The sequence below is a fragment of the Somniosus microcephalus genome, chromosome 16 (assembly GCF_052327205.1).
Source record: "Somniosus microcephalus isolate GS21.2 chromosome 16, FLI_Smic_1.0, whole genome shotgun sequence".
NCBI classification, from domain to species: Eukaryota; Metazoa; Chordata; class Chondrichthyes; order Squaliformes; family Somniosidae; genus Somniosus; species Somniosus microcephalus.
The window spans coordinates 76,255,224-76,282,287 of NC_141002.1; the positions used below are offsets into that span (position 1 = coordinate 76,255,224).

A 27,064-nucleotide genomic window follows, 5' to 3' on the forward strand; every position below is an offset into this window, starting at 1 on the left:
TAATCAGTGGGATGTTTTTAAAAATTTTATTTAAAGTTAAAGTAGTGTTTTGGCCGCCCATACTTTTCATGAGTTTGACAGCTCTTACTGTCAAACTCATGAATCAGTTTCCCCTCCCCTGATTGGCTGCACAGTGCTCACCTGATCCCAGCCGGCACATCGCAATAACTACGCCGCTGGATCAGGTAAGCACATCGCGCCGACAGCTGAACCGGGCCTGTGACAGGAAATGCAAGCAGGCCCGGGCTTCAGATGTCGGCACGCAGGGTGAGTGCAGATCGGGGGCTTGCACGCGCGGCAAGCCCCCGATCCTAATTTCAGGGCCAACATCAAAAATAAGCTTTGCTTATTAAAAACATGCAGGTGCAGCAAGCAATTAGGAAGGCAAATGGTATGTTGGCCTTCATTGCAAGAGGATTTGAGTACAGGACCAAGGATGTCTTACTACAGTTATATAGGGCCTTGGTGAGACCACACCTAGAGTACTTTGTGCAGTTTTGGTCTCCTTACCTAAGAAAGGATATACTTGCCATAGAGGGAGTGCAGCAAAGGTTCACCAGATTGATTCTTGGGATGGCAGGACTGTCTTATGAGGAGAGATTGGGTCGACTAGGCCTGTATTCACTAAAGTTTAGAAGAATGAGAGGGGATTTCATTGAAACGTATAAAATTCTGACAGGGCTGGACAGACTGGATGCAGGGAGGATGTTTCCCCTGGCTGGGGGGGTCTAGAACGAGGGGTCACAGTTTCAGGATACGGGGTAGGACATTTAGGACTGAGATGAGGAGAAATGTCTTCACTCAAAGGGTGGTGAACCTGTGGAATTCTCTACCACAGAAGGCTGTGGAGGCCAAGTCACTGAATATATTTAAGAAGGAGTTCGATAAATTTCTAGACACAAAAGGCATCAAGGGGTATGGGGAGAGAGCGGGAATATTGTATTGAGATAGAGGATCAGCCATGATCATATTGAATGGCAGAGCAGGCTCGAAGAGCCAAATGGCCTACTCCTGCTCCTATTTTTCTATGTTTCCAAAAGCAACCATTGTGTCAGGATGAGCACCTCCTGGTTAAAGCAGACAAAGTTACAACCAATTGGCATGGTTTGTGAGCCATTGAATGCGATTGTGTCTTTGTTCTGACCCTTTGTTGAACGTTCTGCATCTGTCACTGCTTGAGTCTGAGGATATATGTGACAAAGATTCCCTAGTTCTTTAGAATCATAGAATGATACAGCATATAAGGAGGCCATTCGGCCCATCGTGCCTGTGCCAGCTCTTTGAAAGAGCTATTTAATTAGTCCCATTCCCCTGCCTTTTCCCCATAGCCCTGCAAATGTTTCCCCTTCAAGTATATATCCAATTTCCTTTTGAAAGTTACTATTGAATCTGCTTCCACCACCCTTTCAGGCAGTGCATTCCAGATCATAACAACTCACTGTGTAAAAAAAATCTGGTTCTTTTGCCAATTACCTTAAATCTGTGTCCTCTAATTACTGACCCTTCTGGCACTGGAACCAATTTCTCCTTATTTACTCTATCAAAACCCTTCATGAGTTGAGTTGAATTCAAGTAGTTCTATTGCATGTACTGTTTCCCAAAGCTCTTTATTTGTGCTCTCTGTAAAAGCCAACTCCCATAAGCACGCCTGTGCTTCCCATGATCCCAAACATGACCTTCTTTGCAAAATATCTGTATTGAGCCAGGACTCTGAGTGTAACAGAATGAGCTTACATTAAAAAAAACTTATTTTGGGTTGAGATAGTAACAGGAAAAATATAAGTTTCTGTTGGATTTTATGTAAGTATTACACTAAAACACAAGAAATGAACCACAACTAGATTTCGGAATACAAATTAATCACTGTGTTTTCAGTTCTGATGAAGGGAATGCATAGGAAACATTAACTTGTCCTGATGCCACAGGTGTCAGCTGTGGCTCAGTGGGTAGCACTCTCGCCTCTGAGTCAGAAGGTTGTGGGTTCAAATTGCACTCCAGAGACTTGAGCACGTAATCTAGACGGACACTTCAGTGCACTACCGAGGGAGTGCTGCACTGTCGAAGATGCTGTCTTTCAGATGAGTTAAACCTGGCCAATATTTATCCCTCAACCAACATCACTTAAAAAAAAAAACCAGATTACCTGGTCATTATCTCCTTGCTGATAGCCTCACTGTTATTTTTGCCACAAAATCTGGGCTATTATCAATAGAAGCTATTGTTTCTCCTGTTAAGAACTGACACATTCAACTAGAGGTCACAATGGCTGCATGTGTGATGTAATCCAACTCCTTTCTGTGGAGTTCAGCATTGTGGGTTACCTAAAAAAAAACTTGTATAAAACAAAACAAACTAAAAATTGCAGCCCAACAAAATTCTGCTCAGCAATAAGCTGATCCTACTAGCGATGAAGCATCATTAAATACAAGTGAGTACGACATCTGAAAAGTTGAGGTTGGCTTGAAAGCGCATCAACAGTAATGTGTTGCCAAGGATGAACTCTTGAATATTGCTACATGTGTTTTCCTTCACAGCATATAAGCATTTTAAGTTTGACATCTGTTCTTTTTTTTTAAATTTGAGTTAGGTGGGAACAATCTCACAACACAAACTCCAACAGGCTCTACTAAGAAAATGTCACCATAAGTATTGATTTTTGAGCTACAAAAGCATAATTCAAAATGGTACATGAATAGAGGTAGAGTACAAAAGCGTGGAAGTTATGATGAACCTTTATAAAACACTGGTTCGGCCTCAACTGAAATATTGTGTCCAATTCTGGACACCGCATTTTAGGAAGGATGTGAAGGCCTTAGAGAGGGTGCAGAAAAGATTTACGAGAATGATTCAGGGATGAGGGACTTCAGTTATATGGATAGACTGGAGAATCTGGGGTTGTTCTCCTTAGAGCAGAGAAGAGTGAGAGGAGATTTGATAGAGGTGTTCAAAATCTTGAGGGGTCTGGACAGAGTAGATAGAGAGAAATTGTTCCCATTGGTAGAGGGTCGAGAACCAGAGGACACAGATTTAAGCTGATTGGCAAAAGAATCAAAGGCGACATAAGAAAAAACTATTTTACGCAGCGAGTGGTTAGGATCTGGAATGCACTGCCTGAAAGGGTGGTGGAGGCAGATTCAATCACTGCTTTCAAAAGGGAGCTGGATAAGTACCTGAAGGAAAGAAATTTGCAGGGCTACAGGGAAAGGGCGGGGGAGTGGGACTAGCTGAAGTGCTCTTGCAGAGAGCTGGCACGGGTTTGATGGGCCGACGAATGGCCTTCTTCCGTGCTGTAACCATTCTATGAATGTAAAGAGCTAGTGGAGTACCAGTATATTACTTTGTGCCAGTTTGATGGTTATGACTAGAAATTAAAACACTGATGCTAAATAGTCAGTTTAATGCTTCTGTTCTGTGAAAGAAAACACATGGTGAAAAATCTTGGAGCTAACCCACACAAATACTGTTTATTCTTTTTTTGTATAAATTGAATGTTCCAATAATTAAGAGTTGTACATTTTATATTAAATAGAAGATTAGATCTGTCACATTGTTCTGACCTGTGCTTCAAAACTACTTTAAGACTTTTGTTATGAACAAAGATGCTTACTTGAATATGGCTCAGTAATATCAGTGATAATTCAGTTTGCATGTGTTGAAACAGCCCATTAACTAGAGTGTTTTAGTTTTACAACTTGCCAATTTTATCTGCTTGCTATTTTTGAATTGTTTTTAAATTTCCTTCCCCTTCCCTGCTCCCCTCCAGCTGTTGGAGAAATGGTCTTTCTGGTGACACGGTCAGCAATTCACAGCCGAGGGAACATATAGGCCCAAATTTTGCGGTAAAAAATAACGGTGAGGCTATCAGCACTCACCGTTATTAAAGTGTGGATCGGACAGCAACTTCCAGCGCCCGCACGTGCGCAGTTAAACGCAGAAATCAGGAAGTTGCCGTCTGAGTTGCCCTGCTCCTCCAGAAGCTTTGCTATACCGGTGACTCGGCATTGAAACACATGGAAGAGCATGAAGTTGCTGTACTTGCGTGATACATTCACACTAAACTCGCCAGAAAAAGGTTAGGGCTTGTAGGGGGACTTCAATTATCCGAACATAGACTGGGAGAAAACAACAGTGTAAAGCCTTGAGAACAGAGATTCCATGAGGGAAGTTGCATTCTCCATCACTGAATGGAATACTCCAAACTGCTGTTTCAAATGTGCCAGAGCAAGACCCCCCAAGCCTCTCATATAATTGGAAAACTATTTGACCATGGCAAAGTATGACTGTTTAAGTTACACTGTGTCAATCAAATCTGGTGGGTAGCACCATTTGTTGTGTCTCTCTTAAATTATATACCTCAAAATGGTTGTCAGATGATATGTTTACACTTTGTAACCAACCCTGGGTTTTAACTATATATATATACATATATAATTACTTATAAAACCCATTTGCAGAACTAGTGAGTTCTGTTTTCCTAGCTTTGAAACCTGACTCTAGAATAGTCCTTTAAGTACGTTAAGATGAGTTTGTTGAAACACCTCAATGGCTGCCCGTTTTACACCCTGCCCGATTTTTCCTTTCCATTGAGAAGTCAAATCAGGCGACATATAAAATCAAACAAGATGGTGCAATTAAATGGAATGGAACCAGAATGTAACCAAGGTACATTAAACAACGGTCACTATGGTAACCGTGGATGGTAATCTGCCAATGGGACATACAACACAGACGCAGGCAATGGAGCAACAACTCTTAAACACAGAGACTGTTTCATCCATTTATAATGTGAAATTCACCGAGACACCTAGAATGAACCCGCTGTCGCCGTTTCCCGCCTGGTGAAATTGACCCCATTGACTTCAATGGAAAGGAAATCTTTGCGCACACGATGAAGTTGAATTTCACACTGATTGTGTTAACACTGCCCAAACGAAATATCACTTAAGGCACTTAATGGCCATCAAAGAAAGCAGACATGATCCTGTCTGCCTGAATCTGGTTCGAGCCCATGTCCTGCAGTTGAAATGACAATTTGTCAACCAGTTCCACGAGGGGAAAGTTTATTTCCGATAGAAATAAGGTTCCCTCACACAAGTTAAAAAAAATTATCCAGAGATTACTGCAGATGTAATGGAAAATAACTGAGCGGGATACAGTTGCTTAACAAATGCTGAATTATAGTTTATGTAAACATTAAAAAATTCCCATTATCTTGCCAAAATATTTTCAGTGTGATATTAAATATTGCAACAGAACAATAACACATTATTGGCATAGCAATAATACATTTGTGTTTACATTCAGTAAAGTAGTGCTGGAATTTATGCTTCAGGCACTCATGGTCACTGAAGATATATATTGACATGCATTGCACATATTGTTTGGGTCTAAGACGGGTGCAAATCAAACAAATTTAGCAGTGGGATGGCCTGTGCCCAGTCAGTGCAGAGTCGAGGGTCCCACTACTAATTTATGTTTTTTTTTGGGGTATCCTGGGTGGATGCTGAAAACAGGCATAACGGCCCTTAACTCTGTAAATTTGCAGCCCAACGCCTGTTGCAAGACCCCATTGAGAAATTCGTAAGCAATGAGCGGGGCAGGTGTTGGGCCGACCTTGCTCAGGATCCTTCAGCGGTCTCTGTGACCGCCAACTCCAAGTAATGATTACATTTTTTTTTGTTTTAAAAAACAACCCATCCTGGGGAGCAGGAGTGTTCCCCCGCGACTCCACAGGGGCCGCAATTGCCCCCCCTCCAACCAATCCTCCCTCCCTGTACTCCTCGCTGCTACAGGCGAGGCAGGTGGTTTGACATTGATGATTTCGCTCGAGCCCGAGGACCTGTTTCCTTCTGACCTTGGTACGGGCTCACTCTGGTCGTGCAGCAATTAGTCTGGCCAGACTAATTTCTAGGCCATGTTGCCAAAAATAAATAAATATATAAATACCTGTAAACAAAAAACATGGGATTTTATATTGAAACATAAATTTGTATGTCACATCTTAAACGCACTCAGAAATATTGCCTACTAGTGCAGTGTAGTGTTCTTTTTACTATTTTTAATCCAAATTTTAGGTGATGAAATGCCCACACATGGCATCTGTACTGTCAGGATGTATAGTGTTGAAGAGCTCTGATAATGACAATTACTAAGATGGATGCACTGCATTTAATGATCATAATATACTGTTCATAGCACACATTGCAAAATTTAATTTTAGCATCAATTTGTTCATGTTTCAGTCAGAATTTAAAAATGTTTGAATTGATATACTACTTTAAACATATATTTTGCAACACACTGTTTATTCACAAATCAGCTTTGCCTCACTGGTAGAGCTTTTGCCTCTGAGTCAGATGGTCATGTGTTCAAGCCCCAGTCCAGAGTCTAGAGTGTATCATCTAAGCTGACACTTCACTTCAGTACTAAGGGAATAAGAGATGTTGGCCTAGAAATTCGGTGGGCTGCGCCACCAGTTAGCGCCTAAAGAGGGCACTCAGTGGCTTTAGCGCCACTGGCCACGCCTCCCGCGATATTTAGCTGGGGTGCTAATGGCGGCGTTAGCCTGTTGCGCTGCGCCGCCACCGATGACGTCATTGGTGTGCGCAGCACCCTGCTACCGCCCCGATCTCGATATTCGGTAGCGCCCGCCTCTGTAGCGCCGTTCGCAACTCGCGCCCGGTTCACGGGGCCTACCTGTGGCGGCAGTGGCACAAATTAAGGTGGAGGTGCGGGGCAGCCATTTTTTCCGGCGGCTGCCTGCCAGCACCTCTGTCCCCGGCCTCCTGATCTCCCCCCGCGGCAGTGCCGGCTGTTTTCTGAGAGCCCGGCACTTCTCCTCGGTACCGGGCTCTTTTGCCGGCACTCGCGATCTCCGATCGCGCTGGTGCAGGTCCCTCCCTCTTAAGAATGGGAGGAAGGCCTGCAGTACCGTAGTGCGCCATGCCGCAGCGTGTGGCGCTGCGGCACGTTGCGCTGCGATATTCAGTTTCAGCGCCCTAAGAGGGACGCGGAGCGCCTCGAGCCTCGCCCCGTGTCCCTCTTGGGGCGTTCAAGCTGAATTTCCGGCGGTCGCAACTGCTCCGATCGCTGTGCTAATTCCGGCGCCCAGGCGAGCTTGCCGCCCCGTTTGCGGCTCCACCCAATTTCTCCCCCGTTGTCTTCTCTAAGATGTTAAACCGACTGCCGTCTTAGGTGGACATAACAGATCCCGTGGCACTATTCGAAAAAGTATAAGGGGGTTCTCCCATTGTCCTGGTCAACAGTTATCCCTCAACCCGCATCACTAAAGCAGATTATCTGGTCATGCATTTCATTGATGTTTGTGGGATCTTGCTGTGTGCAAATTGGCTGCTGCTTTTTCCTACATTGCAACAGTGCCGACACTTCAAAAGGACTTCATTGGCTGTGAAGTCATTCATTGGGACATCCTGAGGTCATGAAAGATGCTATATGCAAGTTCGTTCTTCTTTCTAAATACAATAAATGTGTTTTACTTATAAAAATGTGTTTTACTTGTATTTTGTATCATGGAAACTTTTGGAACTGCATTTGAGGCCATAAAAGTGATTATTTTACACTGTCTTTTTGGTTCCTAATTTTACCCTTTGATTTCCCCCGCCCCCCAGTTTTTGATGCTTAAAGTACAAAAACTGAAAAGCTGGGATTTTAAGTTTACAATAAAAACTAACTTTAAAGGTCCTTGCCCATGGGTTTATATCCATACGATAGCAAGTTTATATCCATAGTTCTCATGTGGTGACTGCTGTCATAGAAGGTAGTTTGCAATGGTGAGGCACTTCTCAATTCGGAGTGAGGAAAACATCAGAGCAGCAGTTAATACACGCCACTCTTGCACACTCTAACAGGGTGGTCACACCATTAATTGGAGGCTGAATGTAGTTAGTTTGATATGTGGAAGCAGTTGGCTGACCCATTCTCTTAGGGATGATTCATAGTGCAATTAGTGCACTCTTTAATTGGGGAGGGAGAAAATGAGATTTTTTTAATTGGGGAAATATACTTTGAAATACTGAAAGTGGATGTTTCAAGATGTTAGTCTATTTTTCAAAGCTGAATGCAAAGTGCACTTAATATCTGGTCTAAAATGCCAATGAAATGTGTAGTTGTCAACCTATAATGGTGCACAACATCTTCAGACTGACATTACCCATTTCAGACTGACATTACCCATTTCCAGTCAGTGCTACAGCACCACACCTTATTTATGACTTGTGAATAGACTTTTCCAAGTTTCTATGGCATACATAGGACCCCAGCACGATTTTGAGGTACTGGTAGGTGGAGTGTGTACTGCGGATGCTGCACTCATTGGTGCCAGGCTTTGAGCAGTCTAAGCAGAGGTCCTTAAAGGGACCACTGCAGGCCGCTCAGAAAGCAGCCCAGGTAAGTGTTGAGATATTTGTGCATTAACGCTCCTGCTGGCCCCTCAAAAACCATCCGGTCCTCTGCTGGCCTATCGGTGTCCCCTCCATGATACTACCTCCTCCCCCCCTCACCTCCCTCCCCCCCTCACCTCCCCCCCCCCCTCACCTCCTCCCCCCCTCCCCCCCCCTCACCTCCTCCCCCCCTCCCCCCCTCACCTCCCCCCCCTCTCACCTCCTCCCCCCTCCCCCCCTCACCTCCCCCCCTCACCTCCCCCCCTCACCTCCCCCCCACCTCACCCCCCCTCCCCCCCCCTCGCCCCTCCCCTCCCACCCCTCCCTCCCCCCCTCACCCCTCCCCCCCTCACCCCCCCCCTCCCCCTCTCACCCCTCACCCCTCCCCCCCCTCCCCCTCTCACCCCTCACCCCCTCCCCCTCTCACCCCTCACCCCCTCCCCCCCTCCCCCCTCCACCCCTCCCCCCCACCCCTCCCCCCCTCCCCCTCTCACCCCTCCCCCCCTCCCCCTCTCACCCCTCACCCCTCCCCCCCTCCCCCTCTCACCCCTCCCCCCCTCACCCCCCCCCTCCCCCTCTCACCCCTCACCCCTCCCCCCCTCCCCCTCTCACCCCTCCCCCCCCCCCCTCTCACCCCTCACCCCCACCCCTCCCCCCCCTCCCCCTCTCACCCCTCCCCCCCCTCCCCCTCTCACCCCTCACCCCCTCCCCCCCTCCCCCCCTCCCCCTCTCACCCCTCACCCCCCTCACCCCCCCTCACCCCCCCCACCCCTCCACCCCTCACCCCTCACCCCTCACCCCCCTCACCCCTCCCCTCACCCCTCCCCCCCCCCTCACCTCCCCCCCTCACCTTGAGATAATACTTCCGGCTCGCAGAGGGGCCAGAATTTCCATTACAGCGTTCACAGCCCACCAGCAATAACCAATATGAGTCCCAGCCTTCAGATTGGCTCAGGCCTCAAGGCAAAGACTTTGGGTGGGCAGCACGAGCCTTCCTCCTGTTGCTCTCCAAAAGTCTGCCCAAAGTGAAAATCTACCCCATTATCTGGTCATTTATCTGACTGCTGTGTGCAATTTGGCAATAAGTGCAAGTTCTTTCTTCTTTCACATACTGAGATGAAATAATCTATACGGTATTCATTGTGGATTGTGGATTGCCCCATTTCCTTTCATCAGTCATGAAAATTTGTTGTGATTTGTGCAGTAAAGGATATTTTATTAACGTAATAACATTTAGGTGAGGTTACATAAGAACAGAAGAAATAGGAGCAGGAATCAGCCATTTGGCTGCTCGAGCCTGCTCTGCCATTCAATAAGATCATGGCTGATCTTCTATCTCATCTCCACTTTCCTGCACTATCCCCATATTCCCTGATTCCCTTAATATTCAAAAATCTATCGATCTCTGTCTTGAATATACTCAACGACTGAGCCTCCACAGCTCTCTGGGGTAGAGAATTCCAAAGATTCACCACTCTCTGTGTAAAGAAATTTCACCTCATCTCAGTCCTAAATGACCGACCCCTTATTCTGAGACTATGACCCCTGGTTCTAAACTCCCCAACCAGGGGAAACATCCTCCCTGCATCTACCCTGTCAAGCCCTGTAAGAATTTTTTATGTTTCAATGAGATCCCTCTCATTCTTCTAAACTCTAGAGAATAAAGGCCTCGTCTACGCAATCTCTCCTCATAGGACAATCCCCCCACCCCAGGAACCAGTCTGGTGAACCTTTGTTGCACTCCCTCTATGGCAAGTATATCCTTCCTTAGGTAAGGAGACCAAAACTGTACACAATACTCCAGGTGTGGTCTCACAGGGCCCTATATAATTGCAGTAAGACATCTTTACTCTTATACTCAAATCCTCTTTAATAAAGGCCAACATATTTGCTTTCCTAATTGCTTGCTGTAGCTGCATGTTAACTTTCAGTGATTCGTGTACAAGCTATCCCAGGTCCCCCTGAACAGCAACATTTCCCAATCTCTCACCATTTAATAAATACTCTGCTTTTCTATTTTTCCTACCAAAGTGGATAACTTCACATTTCTCCACATTATATTCCATTTGCCATGTTCTTGCCCACTCACATAGCTTGTCTATATCCCCTTGAAGCCTCTTTGCATCCTCCTCACAACTTACATTCTGGTCTGGTTACTGGTCAGGGACAGGAGGGTGTAACTGTAACTCAGGCAGGTAAGGGGACCCCAGGTGCAGTGCTGGAGGAGCCTCAGCCTTTGCCCTTGTCCAACAGGTATGAAGTTCTTGCTGCCTGTGTGGATGAGGGAAAAGCCTGCAGGATGGATGAGCAAGCTGACCATGGTGCAGGAGGCCATTCAAGTGGGGGAGTGAAAATGAATGTAGTTGTGGTAGGGGACAGTATAGTCAGGGGGATAGATACTGTTATTTGCAGCTGCGACCGAGAGTGCCAAAGGTTGTGTTGCCTGCCCAGTGCCAGGGTTAAAGACATCTCCTCGCGGCTAGAGGAGAACTTGGAGTGGGAGGGGGAGGATCCAGTTGTCATGGTCCATGTAGGAACCAACAACATAGGTAGAACTAGGAATGAGGTTCTGCTGAGGGAGTTTGAGGAGCTAGGATCCAAATTAAAAAGCAGAACCTCAAAGGTAATAATCTCTGGATTGTTACCTGAGCCACGTGCAAATTGGCATAGGGACAAACAGATTAGAGGTTTAAATGCGTGGCTCGAAGAGTGCTGTGGCAGGAAGGGGTTTCAGTTCATGGGGCATTGGCACCAGTACTGGGGAAAGAGGGAGCTGTTCCATTGGGACGTGCTCCACTTAAACTGGGCTGGGACAAGGGCAAAGGCTGAGGCTCCTCCAGTGCTGCACCTGGGGTCCCCTTACCTGCCTGAGTTACAGTCACACCCTCCTGTCCTTGACCACTACCTAGACCTGTATCACTACTTAATCGGAGGGGTGTGGCTGCCTCCTGGATCAAAGTGTCCAGGCAACTCTCCCCATCCCTGATGCCCCACAATGTATGCACCTCAGACTCCAGCTCAAAAACTCTTGAGTTGAAGTTCCTCAAGATGCAAGCACTTACTGCAAGCATAGTTATCTGGGATCACAATGCTCTCCACAAACTCCCACATGCTGCAGTTGCAGCACACCGCCTACACTGTTATCTCTATATGACCTTGTTTTATTTAATTAAATTTAATTAAATTTGTAATTAGGTAATTTAGTTTACAGTGTAGTTTCTTGACTGCTTACTTGATCTAGATTAAGTTAAGGGCACTGCAATTAAATATCTACCTGTAACACAAAGCACTACAAGTACTGTAGGCAAAAAGCAGCAACTCCTTCCCCCTCTTCTCCGAATTCCCACTCTTTCCAAATTCCCAAATTAAACACTCTATTTAAGTCCACTCTGTTTTAATCCCGCGCTGTGCAGATCGCAAGTTAATCTTAAATTCTACCTGAAAACTGAGAAAAAAAACCCAAATTAAACCTACAGTTATAGCTTCTGACTTAAATCTCTGTGTATCCTGCCACCTCATTATTTCATTCAGTTGGTCTGTATTTTTTCATTAATACCATTTTGATTTCCCTTGTTTTAAGCTATTACTTTTTCAATTTTTGATCTAATTTTTATTTTATTTTATTTTTACATTAGTTTCTGAAATTTTCTGGAACGATGACTTTTTTAATGTTCTTTCAACAACAACAATTTTTTTGCAATTGTGTAGCACCTTTAATGTAGTAAAATATCCCAAGGCGCTTCAGAGGAGCGTAATCAGACCAAAATTGACACCGAGCCAAACGCTCAGTCAAAGAGGTAGGATTTAAGCAGGAAAGAGCGATGGAGAGGCAAAGAGGTTTGGGGAAGGAATTCCAGAGTTTAGGGCCTAGACAGCTGAAGACACGCTGCCAATGGTGGTGTGAAGGAGGTGGGGGGGTGGTGGCTGGACAAGAAGCCAGAGTTGGAGGAATGCCGAGTTCTTGGAGGGTTGTAGGGTTGAAGGAGGTTACAGAGATTGGGAGGGGTGAGGCCATGGAGGGATTTGAGCACGAGGATAAGAATTTTAAAACTGAGGCGTTGGTGAACCAGGAGCCAATGTAGGTCAGCAAGCACAGGGGTGATGAGTGAACGGGACTTGACGCGAGTTAGGACACGGGCAGCAGAGTTTTGGATGCTCTCAAGTTCATGGAGGGTGGACGATGGGAGACCAGCGAGGGGAGCGTTGGAATAACTGAGTCTGGAGGTAACAAAAGTGTGGATCATTGCATCAGTTCCTCTATTATGCAGGAAACTGCTCCAAACATATCTTTATTTTATAACAATCCTATAGTAACCAATTGCAATTCACTGAGACCACCAAGACATAAGTAGCATGACAATGAAGCTGTTACTAGGAGGCAAGTTCACGCTCACTATTCCAATATATATATAAAGCCCACAGTCTGAAGTATATTGTCAAGAAAAGCAGCAATGGCAGAGGCTCTGGAGCAGGCTATTAGCCCATCCTCAGGAAGAGGAATAGTGTGTGATGCTGAAGCAGCTAAAAACAAGGAGGAGTAAGAAATAATTGTTTCCCAATGAGGTCTCAGGATACAGTTTAATCACGATAGCCTGACTATAGAGACTTGAGTAATCATGTTCGTATACTGGCTGTTTCACTCAGTTAGACAGCAAATGAATAGTAATAGTAGCTGACCTTTGTAAAGCAACATGGAAAGTGACTGGAGACCTGTTACCAAATTGCTATGACCCAGACTAATGAGAAGCCTTTTTCTTGTGCAGTAATTAATTTTATTTTTATTTTTCCTTCCAGCCGAGCCATTAAAGCCAACCCAGATCTACTTCCAGAAACTCCATGGGCGAATATCTTTTACAATGACTTTTGGGGAACCCTTCTTACGCACAGTGGTAGCCACAAGTCCTACCGCCCACTGTGCACATTTTCCTTCCGTTTTAACTGTGCCTTTGGAGCTTTGGATCCCTGGGGTTATCATCTTGTTAACGTGCTGTTGCACAGCGCAGTCACTGGTTTCTTCACGAACTTCTCCCGGGTGCTGTTTGGCGATGGCTGCTGGACATTTATTGCAGGCCTACTCTTTGCAACGCATCCTATCCACACCGAGGCAGTGGCAGGAATTGTAGGACGAGCGGATGTCGGAGCTGGGCTCTTTTTCCTCCTTTCTTTAATGTGTTACATCCGGCACTGTGGGTGCAGGGGACGTTCTCTATGGAGCTGGGCCTGGTTGTTTGGAAGCTTCCTGTGTGCCGCCTGCAGTATGCTCTGGAAGGAGCAGGGAGTAACTGTCCTGGCCGTTTCAGCTGTCTATGATGTTTTTGTAGATCGCAGGCTCAAATTGCACCAGCTCATCTCATTGATTCACAAGGTAAGCTGCTTCAGGTTAATGCGGGAATTACTGGCCACACATCAACAGGGTAACTGTGAGTTCACGCCGCAGGCCGGGAGCCTCATCCCTTGGCAGTGTATGTCAGAAACCCAGGTGTGGGCTGCCCATGATTTTCTGACTGGAAGCATAGCCATATGAAATCATCTCGTCCGTGAAACTCCGTGTCCTTCTTGTGCTGTCTTGCAGATGCTGATAACAATTATATTAAGTGCCCTCCCAGTTTTGTTGTTTTTAGTGGTGGCATCCGACCTTCAGAGTGCATTTTAGTCTGTTTATGCATTTTGTGTCGAAGCCAATATAAAGCACATCAGGTACTGGTGTCATGCTGATAGCAGTTTGGACACACGTCAATAAGATGGGGCAGTGGAGGGAAAGGCAATTTGCCCCTCCCTTGTACTCAGCCATTGGACATACTGCACCCCCCTCAGTGCAGATAACAGCTGCAATGTTCCATTTGTTTGCAGTTATGATTCTTGCTCAATTTAGGAAAAAAAATGTTATAGCAAAAAATAATTGTTCTTGCTGGTTTTCACAGCATTGGGCATGGGTAGAAAGTAGTGCAGAGCTGCCTGCCTCAGAGTATCAACTGTTGAACTTGGCAGCGCCACTGTTTAATCCACAAATATTTGGACACTGTTAGCACCATTTCACAGTACAACCAAAGCACCATTTCACAGTACAACCAAAGCATAGGAAGTGACCTGATTGCACACAGTTTCTCAAAAAATCCATAGAAAATTCACATTTTGGTATCACCAATTTCCTCCCCTCCCTCCAGCAAAGGCGTTTGCCTTTGTTAGGGTGCAGTTCTACATGCACTGGTCACCGCCAGTACATCACTCCAGTAACTACTATTCATGTGTAAGCCTTGGCAATACAGGGTATGAGTCAGCAGGCTATTCAACCATGGCAGGGGGTCATCATAGCTGAGCCTGATCTTGTGCTCAGTCAAAGTTCTCAGTTGCTGCAAAGAGCAGGGCTTCCCTCCCTAATTCAGTGGGGCTCGGGCCAATTGTGGTCCCTGCATCACCGTGTCACACAGAGATCAGATAACTCGGCACAGGCTAGGGATCAAACCTGGAAGTTTAAACATAAGAACATAAGAACATAAGAAATAGGAGCAGGAGTAGGCCAATCGGCCCCTCGAGCCCGCTCCACCATTCAATAAGATCATGGCTGATCTGATCCTAACCTCAAATCTTCTATCACTCTGCATCCACCCGAACCCATGTGATCTCCCAGGAGAGGCGAAAAACCAGATAAAGACCCAATGGCCAATTTGGGAGAAAAAAATCTGGGAAATTCCTCTCCGACCCATCTAGGCGATCGAAATTCTTCCAGGAGATCACTCTGTCCTTATATTTTCTACAGTACTTACCTTCTGTAAAGGCGATCTCCACCCCAGCCAGGAACAGGAATAAAACCATCTCCTGAAATCTAACACAGAATTAGAACACAGTAGGAGCAGAACCAGGCTACACGGCCCCTGGGCCCACTCCACTACCCACAGGGCCATGACCATTCCGAACCTAGACTCATGTCCAATTTCCTGCCCGCTCCCCGTAACCCTTAATTCCCTTTACTTCTAGGAAACTATCTATTTCTGTTTTAAATTTATTTAATGATGTAGCTTCCACAGCTTTCTGGGGCAGCAAATTCCACAAACCTACCACCCTCTGAGTGAAGAAGTTTCTCCTCATCTCAGTTTTGAAAGAGCAGCCCCTTATTTTAAGATTATGCCCCCTAGTTCTAGTTTCACCCATCATTGGGAACATCCTCACCGCATCCACCCGATCAAGCCCCTTCACAATCTTATATGTTTCAATAAGATCGCCTCTCATTCTTCTGAACTCCAATGAGTAGAGTCCCAATCTACTCAACCTCTCCTCATATGACCACCCCCTCATCCCCGGGATTAACCGAGTGAACCTTCTTTGTACTGACTCGAGAGCAAGTATGTCTTTTCTTAAGTATGGACACCAAAACTGTATGCAGTTTCCTGGTCTGAATAACACAGCTACTCGTTATTTAAATCTGCTAAGACAAATAGGGAAGCATTCATAGGAACATAGGAACTGCTAGATGAAAAAAGTCCATGGTCCATCTAGTTCGTCTTCAACTATCCTGGTAGTTACATGATACAACGATAATGGAGTTGTTGACTAATTATAGCAATCAATCTCTTATCAATTAGCCTACAACAGCCATGAGGAAAACCCCAGTGGTGGACAGCTATGGGAACCATAGGTCCAAATTCACCTTTTCTCTCCCAAGCACGCTACATTTAGCTACATTCTAATAAGATTTCTACAAAAATATATTTTCCTGCATTGTCAAGTGGCTGGTATATAATTACTTGTCTGACAATGTACTGTATTTTGAAAGGCAGCATTCAGCATATGTGACGTTTTTAAGCGTCATCCTTTATTCAATTTCCATTGCCAGTTCTAACAAAGCAAGAAATTAATCGATTATATAACTATTAATCTATATATTTTAAGCAGCATTCATGGATTTTGATGGGTCCCAATGAAGGACCTAAATGGGATTTTAAAATGTGTCAAAGTAATCTCACAGACTTTTTGGTTTTGAAACACCGACTGATTGATGTGTTCAGGAATTCAGACTGGCTCTTTGGTAAAGTTACACTTTGGTCCGATACAAAGGGTTTGCAATGGTCCACAGTATTGACTTAAAAGGTTAATAATACTTATAAGCCACACCTGCTTTTGCATATCATGGTATTGGCATGGTGCTTCAGTAAATTAAAATGACAAGTGCACAGCAGAGAAGTGAAACTAATTTCGTCTTCCAGCTAAAACAATAGACAAACAGCAGAAGAATGTTTTAGAGGAGATGTTTTATAGTGTATTTCAATGAAGTTTAATTCTTTTAAACTAATGTCTAGGTATAACAGAACTAAAGTGAATTTCACTGTCAGGGCAGCTGTGTTCATCATGAATGAAGTAGATAATCTCCATGATGGATTAGTGAGTTTATCCATTGAGTAGCTGAACCATATGCATCAGGAAGGCCCCATGTCTGTTGCTCTGTGCTGTTAGATGATTTCAGCTGGAGTTGAAGACAGTTTGAGCTCACTTATGATGAATAGCCTTGTGACATTTACAGGCATGAATAATGGCATTTGGGAGAGGTTCTGGAAGGTGATGAGCACCTGTGGAACCAGAATGCCTGTGGCTAGCACTCTTCATGCTCTCATTGAAGACAGGCAATTTGAAAGCATAAGTCACACAAACAAACTATGACCTGAGGAATATTAGAAGCATACACTCATGACCCGTTATATTTTATGCCAATTTACGCAAATACGGTTCCTCTTTCCATCACAAATGTACCCAGAAGGTTGCTATAGTATTAGAAACACATTCTGTATATACCTAGAATGTGTGCATAGTAGCACAGCCAAGTAATAATGTATATATCTGCATATTTGAGATTAAGTTTGTATATATATATATAATTTTTTAAAGAAAAATGTAATATCTCCTTGATGATCTGCATCTATCTGGTGCAGCATGTGTACAATCAAATACATGATGTTAAAGTTATATTGATGACAGGATACCTGAATTACTGGCTGAAAGAAAAACCCTGCAGTGTTGCAGCTGGAGATGAGTGGACAAGTTAATCCACTGAGGCCTGGAGTGTGTATGGAGCAGGCTGAGGCCTAAGAAAAGAGTCATTAATCAAACCAGCAGCACGTGTCCATCTGTCAAACCAAGGAAGGACTAATTTAGGCATCCTTGTAAATACTGTTTTCGTCCAGCTCGTTTTCTTAGAGCATTTTTTGTGGAGACAGGAAATCTAGTCGCCAAAGGGCACAGCTGACCATGCCAAACATTCTGTAAACACATGGCAGGAATGCAAGGATCTGAACTTAAAAAAACACAGGGCAAGAAAGGGTGCCCTTTGGAAGCCAAGAAACACATGCACAACTTTAAAAGGAATGGCAGCACCTTTTTATCAGATTATCTCAGTCTATGGACATTTTAGGAACATGTGATAGTATTCCCATTGAAAACCTCATCAAAATAAACCTGCTCCTTATAATCACTACAAGGTTTCTTGAAACATAGTCTAATAAATAGTATTGATCAGTATTGCTGCAATGACATTTAATAGCACAAGTCGTATAGCATGGATTGAGTGCAAGCACTGTTGTTATAACCATGGAGTTCGGCTTGCAAGAAAAAATCTGCATTAGTGCTAGAAAAATCACTGCTGGCCAGTTTTTAAAATAAAATTACAAATACAGTACCACTATTTTTCAGCAGCTGGTTAATTGGTCTAACTCCTGATGTTAATAAAAAAAAAATTCTTAATGCTCAGATGAAAGCAGTGAACTCAATGAAAATGCAGACATGCGTAAAATGGAGATGTATTGTCAATTTGATTTTTGCTGGTTTTCAAACACTGTGCAGCCTAAACAGGTCTGCGACAAAGGGGTGATGCAGCGTTTAATAAGAAGCATGTTAACTGGAACAAATACACTCTGCCTTCTTCATGGAAGTGAGAAAGCAGCTTTAATGTATGATCTGAATTTTTAGTGTTTTGCCAGAAAGGAAGGGTTGGGGGGGGGGGAAACATGGTAACCAGATGGCATTTATATGCTCTACTTGTTTGATAATAGCTCCTGTCAGCAAGTGATAAGCTGGAAACACATTTCGTTCACCGTGTGCTTTTGCACCAGCACCTGCTCCTCAGCAACATGTAGACAGGTTTACAGTTATTTCAGCCATCAGTCAGTCTTGTTTTCTATTTACAATATAGACTCCTCCAAATACCTCAACTGGTTTGCTTGCATCAGCATAATTCTTCCAATATATTCCACATCTGTTGTTTCATCACTCTCCATGCTGACTGAAGTCAAACCTTACCTGTCTCTAGGAGCAGAGCAAGGAGCCTGAGAGATTCACTTTAATCTGACAGAGCACAGTTAAATCTGTTTACCTTTTTGGAAGGTTTTGTATGCAATTTAGCTACAGAGAATCTGAAAGCTAAAATTTACTTGGGCTGTAATTATATGGCAGCTCCTGGCCTCTGATCAGTATCCATGGTCAGCAGAGTGGAGTTGCATTGGCCACTGTGCATGACTGTAAATTGTGTTGAGGTCAGCCACAATGCTTAGCTGCACCCACAGGGTTCTGTTCCTCCGACATAGCTGGGAGCATCCACTTTCTCCTATCATTGGAAAAAGATTCCATTTAACATTTTTTAGGAGTTGCCGGGTGGTCCAACAGACCCCCCAGGGCACTTTAAAATGTGGCTTTGTACTGGGCTGAAGCAACAGTGCAAACTTAATCTGGTGTGAGATGGCCTTCAGGAAGGAGTCTCCGATCACTTGGCTTAGTGCAGATTGTGATTTGACTCCTGAGTTACTGTCACTGTTGTATCCATGTGCACCACATAAACATAGGAGTGACAGTATAACTGGTCTTGAAATCCAATTTCGACGGGGGCACAAAACTGGCGGCAGCGAATTGTCCGCACGTCATATACCACCCGATTTTCCTTTCCATTAACTTTAATGGCAAGGAAATTCGGGCAAGGTGTATAATTGGAGTCCGATCCGCTACAGCCTGCTTAGTGCCGCCGCTGAAGTTGAATTTCACCCTGAATACTTCTCCAGTTCTAGCTCCCAGCACGAATTCATTTTTATCAGGTCATCTAGGCAGTAAACTAGTTTCAAAGTGGATGCTTTTTTACTTACTGAGAACAATCGCTTACAGCCTTACAGCTTTACAGTGGCTATCAGCAGCTTTTCTTTTACACACAAGATGATCATGTGATCATTGTGACAATGCTGGATGAGATATAGAGGGAAATTAGCCATGTCAACATAAGGAGGGTTTTTATAATTAGCAGATTTGCCTGAGTGATTCAACAGAAGTCTGTTAATAATTATCCTGTACTCTTAAAGCAAGCAGCTAATAGTTCTTAAATTCATGTGTAATTTTAGTCAGCAGCAAGCAATGCAATATTATGGATTGGGAACAAAAGACTAATAATCATTTCACATCGCTCAGTGACTACTAGTGTTCTTTGCATTAAACAGAAGTCATTTAGAATCTTCAAGTTTTCCTTTAAATTAACTACATTTGACATTGCTGGAAGTAGAATTGCTGTTGGCAATCTGTCACACTCAAAAAACAACCATTATTAAAACAATTAATTGACTAAATCTGGTGTACTGTGCATGCCACAAAGGCAGGGCAGCCATTTTGAATGTGGATGGTTTGAACAGAATGTGACTTTGTGTTGCTGCTCACCTACAGCTTGACCTCATTTGTCAGGCAGTCCATGTGACAGTGATGCACACAATTGGCATCTGTCAATTTTAGTAGATTCAGAGATGAGGTGAAACTAGCTGAGACAGGGAGATTTCCTAACTCCTTAAAAAATAAAAATATACAGCTAGAAATTACTGTTGGCAATATTGGCAGATTAATATTTAACACATTCATGTGATGTTCCTCCGTCTGCTGCTTTAATGGATGTATTAACGCATTTCTTTTAAGTGGGATAGCGCCTCCATTTAAATAACAGACATGCATATGCATTAAGTGTGTGTGTCCACTAATATCACCAACCGTAATTTCTAACCTGCAATGACTTATTTTTCTGGAGAAATTAAAAGAGAAGACCTTACCCCAATTCCACAATGTACGCAGGAATATTCATAACCAATGGCATTTTAAAATCATTTTCTTTTTTACAAAACAATGACATTGCTACCAATCAACAACCAAACATGGATAGCCGTGGACCTTGGTCAAAATAATGGGGCTATGCAGAGCTCCACTTAAGGAAGCAGTGATTGATTATTTCAGCCGGTGTTCCCTGGCTACAAATTTAATAGAGCAGCTTACGGTAGATGCACAATGAGTTGCCATGTACAGGGTTTCCCCACACTTCTAAACAAAATTAATAATTTATTGCTGGAGCACGGCATTGGTAAAATTGTTAACCTGTTGGATCACGACCACAGTCTGTTTTGTGCAGCTGTGTATAGCAGGGGTGGAAGCGGTGCTTGCTTTCACGTGGGTCTGTTGAACTACTATGACAATATTTTAAGTTTACTATCTTTAACATGGGCCTCAAAATGGGGTCAGTAGCCTTACCACCTCGTTAACCCCTGATGATGAGGTTGGCAGCATTTTGAAAGCGGAGGAAAGCTACTTGGTTCCCAAAGTGCCCGCCTGTTTCAGGCGGTCGGCTACTTTTAATATGCAAATAGAGGTACTGGGACACCGATTCTCAATTTAACTTGGAACTGATTACGCATTTCACGAGTAATATAACCGATGAGGCCCAGCAAAGGTAACTTTTTTAAAAATTATTTTTTTGGGGGCCCCAAGGATCAGGAGTGTTCCTCTGGGGACCACAAAAATAATCTGGGTCGCTGCTGTCCCGGGAACTGCCCCCCCACCCCCCACCAGCTCTCCGCCATCACAACCCCTCCCCCGCAGTTACCTGGCTTTAATCTGGCGAGCTGCATCGGGAACCCCACTTGGCGCCCCACAGCTCACCAGCCCAATGTAACTGAGGACGGAGCCTCTTCGCTGTGGGTACGGGCAGACAACTTCCGCGCTTCCCCCATCGATCACCCAAAATCGCCCCAAATTTGTCAGAAAATATTGAATTATTAATTAACTAATGAGTAGAAAAATAATGCTTTCTCGGTCGAAAAAAAAGGAAGCAAAAATGCTACTTCAGCTTCTCCAATTAACTTAACAAGTCAAACTGCCTTTCATTACAACAGGCAAACACAGTGTTCTTTACCATAACATTCGGCTGTGATTCATTGATACCCTTATATTTTCAGATGTGCAAAGTAACTAGCTGTTCCAGAATACCTTTCAGAATAGCCTAATGGAGTGAAGGATTTCTGGATCAACGTTTTACGTCACATGCATGCCTGCAGGAGATGGCCTGATTTTACATTGTGGAATGTAGGCAGCTGCCAGATAATTTAATAACAACTTAAAACTGACTTACGGGCAGGTTACCTTGGAATGAGACCTTTCTGTTTTGGAGCACAGCACAAGCACCAATAGCCAGTGCATTGCTCTGTGTGTTAATGACTGGGAATCTTTACGAACAGTACTTGGAGCTAATCTCTACGTACTGGCCAAAGAACTTCCTTCTAATTTCAGCTTTGACAATAGGAGAGAAACATGCTGATATTTTCACCATATGAAAATATTTTCTGTGTTAGTTTAGCACAGTTATAGCACTAATCCTTTGCTCTGGCTATACTAGGAAATGCATAGCCTAACCCATTAATTCTCCAGTTGTAATACTGCATTCAGTATAGTATTTAGAGATTAATTTTGGAAAAGTACAGTTTTGCAAATTTCATATCCCTCACATCTCAGAATGTATGAAGGAAAAAAATCACTTCAATATTTTCAGCTGAACGGTGATATATATTCAGAATGGTGTGTTGAATTCTAGACAACAAGGTTTTACAAATGTGTATTACTAATGGAAATCGTCCATTTAAAAAAACTTACATTTCATTGCCATACAGGTGTAGCCATGTCTGAGGAGGGGGAAAATAATAATTACTAGAGAAGCTTCATGCGGTTGGAGGAGGAGAAAACTATTGGTATATGAGTAAAAATAAACAAGTCAGTTCAGCAACTTGGGACATACTGTGTAACTTCCAGGAGACATTATTTATAATACTTTGATGCATCTTAGCAGCACAGTAGATGTATGAATTTGACACTGCCACTTTCAATCTGAGCATTATATATCGCCACACAGCAGTGCTAGAAGAAGGTGTACGAAATAGTTAGATTTACCCAAAATGATAAGAGCAATGGAATTATATCACAATAATATGCTATCAATGAACATCAGCATGTGCGAAGATCCATTCTTCACTTACACTTCTAAATAAAAAATGAGTGGAACGCTTTCTGCCCCTGTGATTTTTAAAAAAAAAAAGGTCATGGTAAAGGGATGTACTAGATTTGTTAGGAAATGGCCTGGAGATTTAAAGTCATGTCTGTACAAATTTTTGTCACAGAGCTTGAAAAATGTTACCCAACAGTCAAATATCCAATTTATTTTTTCAGATTCACCAACAATGCAAGTGGCAGATAGCACCCCAACTAATGTATTTTATACTGAATGTACCTTTGAATGCTGCTTTTGTTTGTTAATTAGCAATAATCCCTCTTAACGCTGTTGGCTTTTGGGACTTATTACAAAAATAACACACTTCAGAGGTGATCCTACTGAGGTTTTTAAGAAGTTGATAGGGTAGGTAGAGAGAAACTTATTCCAAGGTAGGGGAGTCCAGAACAAGGGGGCGTAACCTTAAAATTAGAGCTCGGCCATTCAGGGGTGATGTCAGGAAGCACTTCTTCACACACAGGGTAGTGGGAATTTGAAACTTTCTCCTCCAAAAAGCTGGTGAGGCTGGGGGTCAATTGAAAATTTCAAAACAGAGATTGATAGATTTTTGTTAGGCAAGGGTACTAAGGGTTACAGAACCAAGGTGGGTCGATGGAGCGAAGATGCAGATCAGCCATGATCTAATTGAATGGCGGAACAGGCTCGAGGGGCTGCATGGCCCACTCCTGTTCTTATGTTCCTTTTTTTGTTCCTAGAACTCACAATTCTCCTAAATAACTATGACCTCACCATATATAAAGCTTTAGAAAAATATTCTGAAGTCTGTTACTAGCATTATTTAAACAACCAATAGATTAAAAAAAATGATAACCTGGGACTTGACCACTAATAAGTACCAACCCACTTTACATGTTAATGAACAGTAAAAAAAAGCAGCCTTTACACCTTGCGTGATAATTACTACAACAATAGCTCACATTTCTGTAAAGCACCTCATGTAGAGAGAGCTGTCTTAGAATACTTTACAATGTGTTGAAGAAATCTTGGCAAGTTTCTTGTAGATGGTGCACACTGCAGCCACGGTGAACCGGTGGTGGAGGGAGTGGATGTTTAAGGTTTAATGTTTGATAGGTTGGGTGGAAACCAAAACTAGAGGTCATAAATATAAGATAGTCACGAATAAATCCAATAGGGAATTCAGGAGAAACATCTTTACCCAAAGAGTGGTGAGAATCTGAAATTCGCTACCACAAGGAGTAGTTGAGGTGAATAGCATAGATGCATTTTGAGGATGTAACTGGTAGAATAGATAAGGGAGAACCAGTGGATGTGGTGTATTTGGACTTTCAGAAGGCTTTCGATAAGGTCCCGCATAAGAGATTAGCGTGTAAAGTTAAGGCACTTGGGATTAGGGGCAAGGTACTGACTTGGATAAAGAACTGGTTGGCAGACAGGAAGCAGAGTTGGAATAAACGGCTCTTTTTCTGAGTGGCAGGCAGTGACTAGTGGGGTACCGCAGGGATCGGTCCTAGGACCCCAGCTATTCACAATATATATAAATGATCTAGATGAGGAAACTAGATGTAATATCTGCAAGTTTGCAGACAACACAAAGCTGGGCGGGAGTGTGTGCTGTGAGGAGGATGCCGAGAAACTCCAGTATGATTTGGACAGGTTGGGTGATTGGGCAGAAGCATGGCAGATGCAGTATAATGTGGATAAATGCGAGGTTATCCACTTTGGTGGCAAAAACAGGAAGGCAGTTTATTATCTGAACGGCAATAGATTGGGAGAAGGGGAAATGCATTGAGACCTGGGTGTCCTTGTGCACCAGTCGCTGAAGGTAAGCATGCAGGTGCAGCAGGCGGTTAAGAAGGCAAATGGTGTGTTGGCCTTCGTAGCGAGAGGGTTCGAGTACAAGAACAAGGATGTCTTGCTGCAGTTGTACAGGGCCTTGGTGAGACCACACCTTGAGTATTGTGTGCAGTTTTGGTCGCCTTATCTGAGGAAGGATGTTCTTGCCATGGAGGGAGTGCAGCGAAGATTCACCAGACTGATACCTAAGATGGTAGGAATGACGTATGAGGAGAGATTGAGTCAATTGGGCTTGTACTCACTGGAGTTTAGAAGAATGAGAGGGGATCTCATTGAAACTTATAAAATTCTAACAGGACTGGACAGACTGGATGCAGGAAGGATGTTCCCGATGGCCGGGGAGTCCAGAACCAGGGTTCACAGTCTAAGGATAAGGGGTAAGCCATTTAGGACAGAGATGAGGAAGAATTTCTTCACCCAGAGAGTGGTGAACCTGTGGAATTCTCTACCACAGAAGGCAGTGGAGGCCAATTCATTAAATATATTCAAGAAGGAGTTGGATATATTTCTTAAGGCTAAAGGGATTGAGGGATATGGGGAGAAGGCAGGGACAGGGTACTGAATTTGGATGATCAGCCATGATCTCATTGAATGGCGGAGCAGGCTTGAGGGGCCGAATGGCCTACTCCTGCTCCTATCTTCTATGTTTCTATGAAGCTAGATAAACATATGGTGGAGAAAAGAATAGAAGGTTATGCTGATAGGGTTAGATGAAGTAGGGTGGGAGGAGGCTCATGTGGAATATAAACACCGGTATAGACCAGTTGGGCCGAATGACCTGTTCCTCTGCTGTAGAATCGATGCAACTCGATGTAGTGGAGAATGAAGTGGTCACTGAGCAGGGGAAAGTGAAAGGATGGATTAGGTGGGAACAAATTCACAGGCAACGAGGAGATCTTTTGAAGGCAGGAAGGGAGGTGGCAAGGCGACCTGCTGAAGGAGGGACTTCCAGAGGGCAGGGGTACGATGGCTAAAGGAGCAGTCACCAAATGGAGGGAACAGGGAAATGAGAGGTAGAAATTGTATGATGGTGCATCAGCTACTTTATTTGAATGACATTCAGACAGCGAATTGTTGTGATCTGGAATGCACTGCCTTTAAGGGTTGTAGTGTATGTACTTTGCAGAAGGAACTATATCCTGCAGCCCCTGTATACTACAGTACCAGTAGTGACCACCCCTGTATATAAGCCTGTGTAGTAACATTTGCATAGTAGTTCCAGGTTGCCTCCATTCAGTAAAGACCTGTTATAACCAACTCCTGCAGCCCGTGTCTCAATTATACACGGACATAATACTGGCGACGAGCAGATACGAACTTACCTGCAGTCTGCACCACCTCATGGGGATCCATCCCTGAAGCGAAGTTATCAGAGGTCGAGGCCAGAAGGAAGAAAGAAACAGAAGAAACGGGCGTCGACCGTGGACATCCGCCTCTGAGTCAGCAGAGTTGAAGATTTGCAGGAGAGGCTGTCGAGAGCGGGGCTTGGTTATCCTGTCGATGGTGCTTCAGCTAATCGGGCTGGTGGCAGGTAGTACACTGATCCTTCCTGGGCTGCGGCGGTCTAGAGCTCGAGCGGGTGGCTTTGCAACGGGGCCGAGCAGCGTTGTCGGGAAGAGGAGAGAGAGAGAGAGAGAGGGTGGAGCACACAGGGCGCGGCCGGTGCTACGAAGCCGGGCAGCGTACAGACCCGAGAAGTGGGAGGCAAGAGTCCCGCAGGGTTGTTCCGACGACGGGGAAATAATAAAAATTAAACGCGCAGAAAGCCGCGAGGAGCTGCAGTTTGCCACGGGAACCGCGGAGAGCGGCGTTAGCAGCAGCGTGGGGGGAAGTGCGCGAAGACCATAGGGCGTCGCCATCAAGGCATAAAACGGCAGCAACAGCGCTAGCAACAGCGGAGAAGACAGAAAGCGCGGGAGGCGCCATCTTAATCCAGCGGGGAAGAAGGCAAAGCGCGGGAGGCGCCATTTTGTTAAATCGGGGAAGAAGGCAAAGCGCGGGAGGCACCATTTTAGATTTCCAAGATGCCGAAGACTGGCAATATCACTGCCTTCGATAATGCAATAGAAGACTGGACCACGTATGTGGAAAGAGTCGATGTATATTGCGAGGCAAACGAAGTAGCCGATGAGAAAAAGGCATCGGTACTGCTAAACTTAATGGACGTAAGAACGTACGGCCTATTGCGGGACCTGATTACTCCAGCCAAACTGAAGGCGAAGAGTTTTAACGAAATTGTTGCTATCCTACAGGAACACCTAAATCCTACACCGCTGCTGATAGTAGAAAGATTTAAATTCCACAGGAGAAATCAGCATAAAGATGAGAGCAATGCTGATTACCTTACGGAACTATGCAAGCTATCAAAGCACTGCCAGTTCGGAGCAGGACTGGCAGATACCTTACGGGACAAATTTGTCTGTGGACTCCTGAGTGAAGGAACCCAGAAGAGGTTACTCTCAGAGAAAGAGCTGACGCTAGATAAGGCTTTCAGCGTGGCAGTATCGTACGAAGC

The 27,064-nt window shown here is 44.3% G+C and overlaps 1 protein-coding gene across 1 annotated transcript in view; it reads left to right on the forward strand.

Annotated features, from left to right (window-relative positions):
* The window catches only part of LOC147106305 (protein O-mannosyl-transferase TMTC2-like), a 141,859-nt gene that overhangs the window by 38,348 nt on the left and 76,447 nt on the right, over positions 1–27,064 (forward strand). The window contains exon 2 of the mRNA XM_086009296.1: positions 13,194–13,764. Coding sequence (XP_085865422.1) covers positions 13,194–13,764 — 571 coding nt within the window. The remainder of the gene's footprint in view (positions 1–13,193; positions 13,765–27,064) is intronic.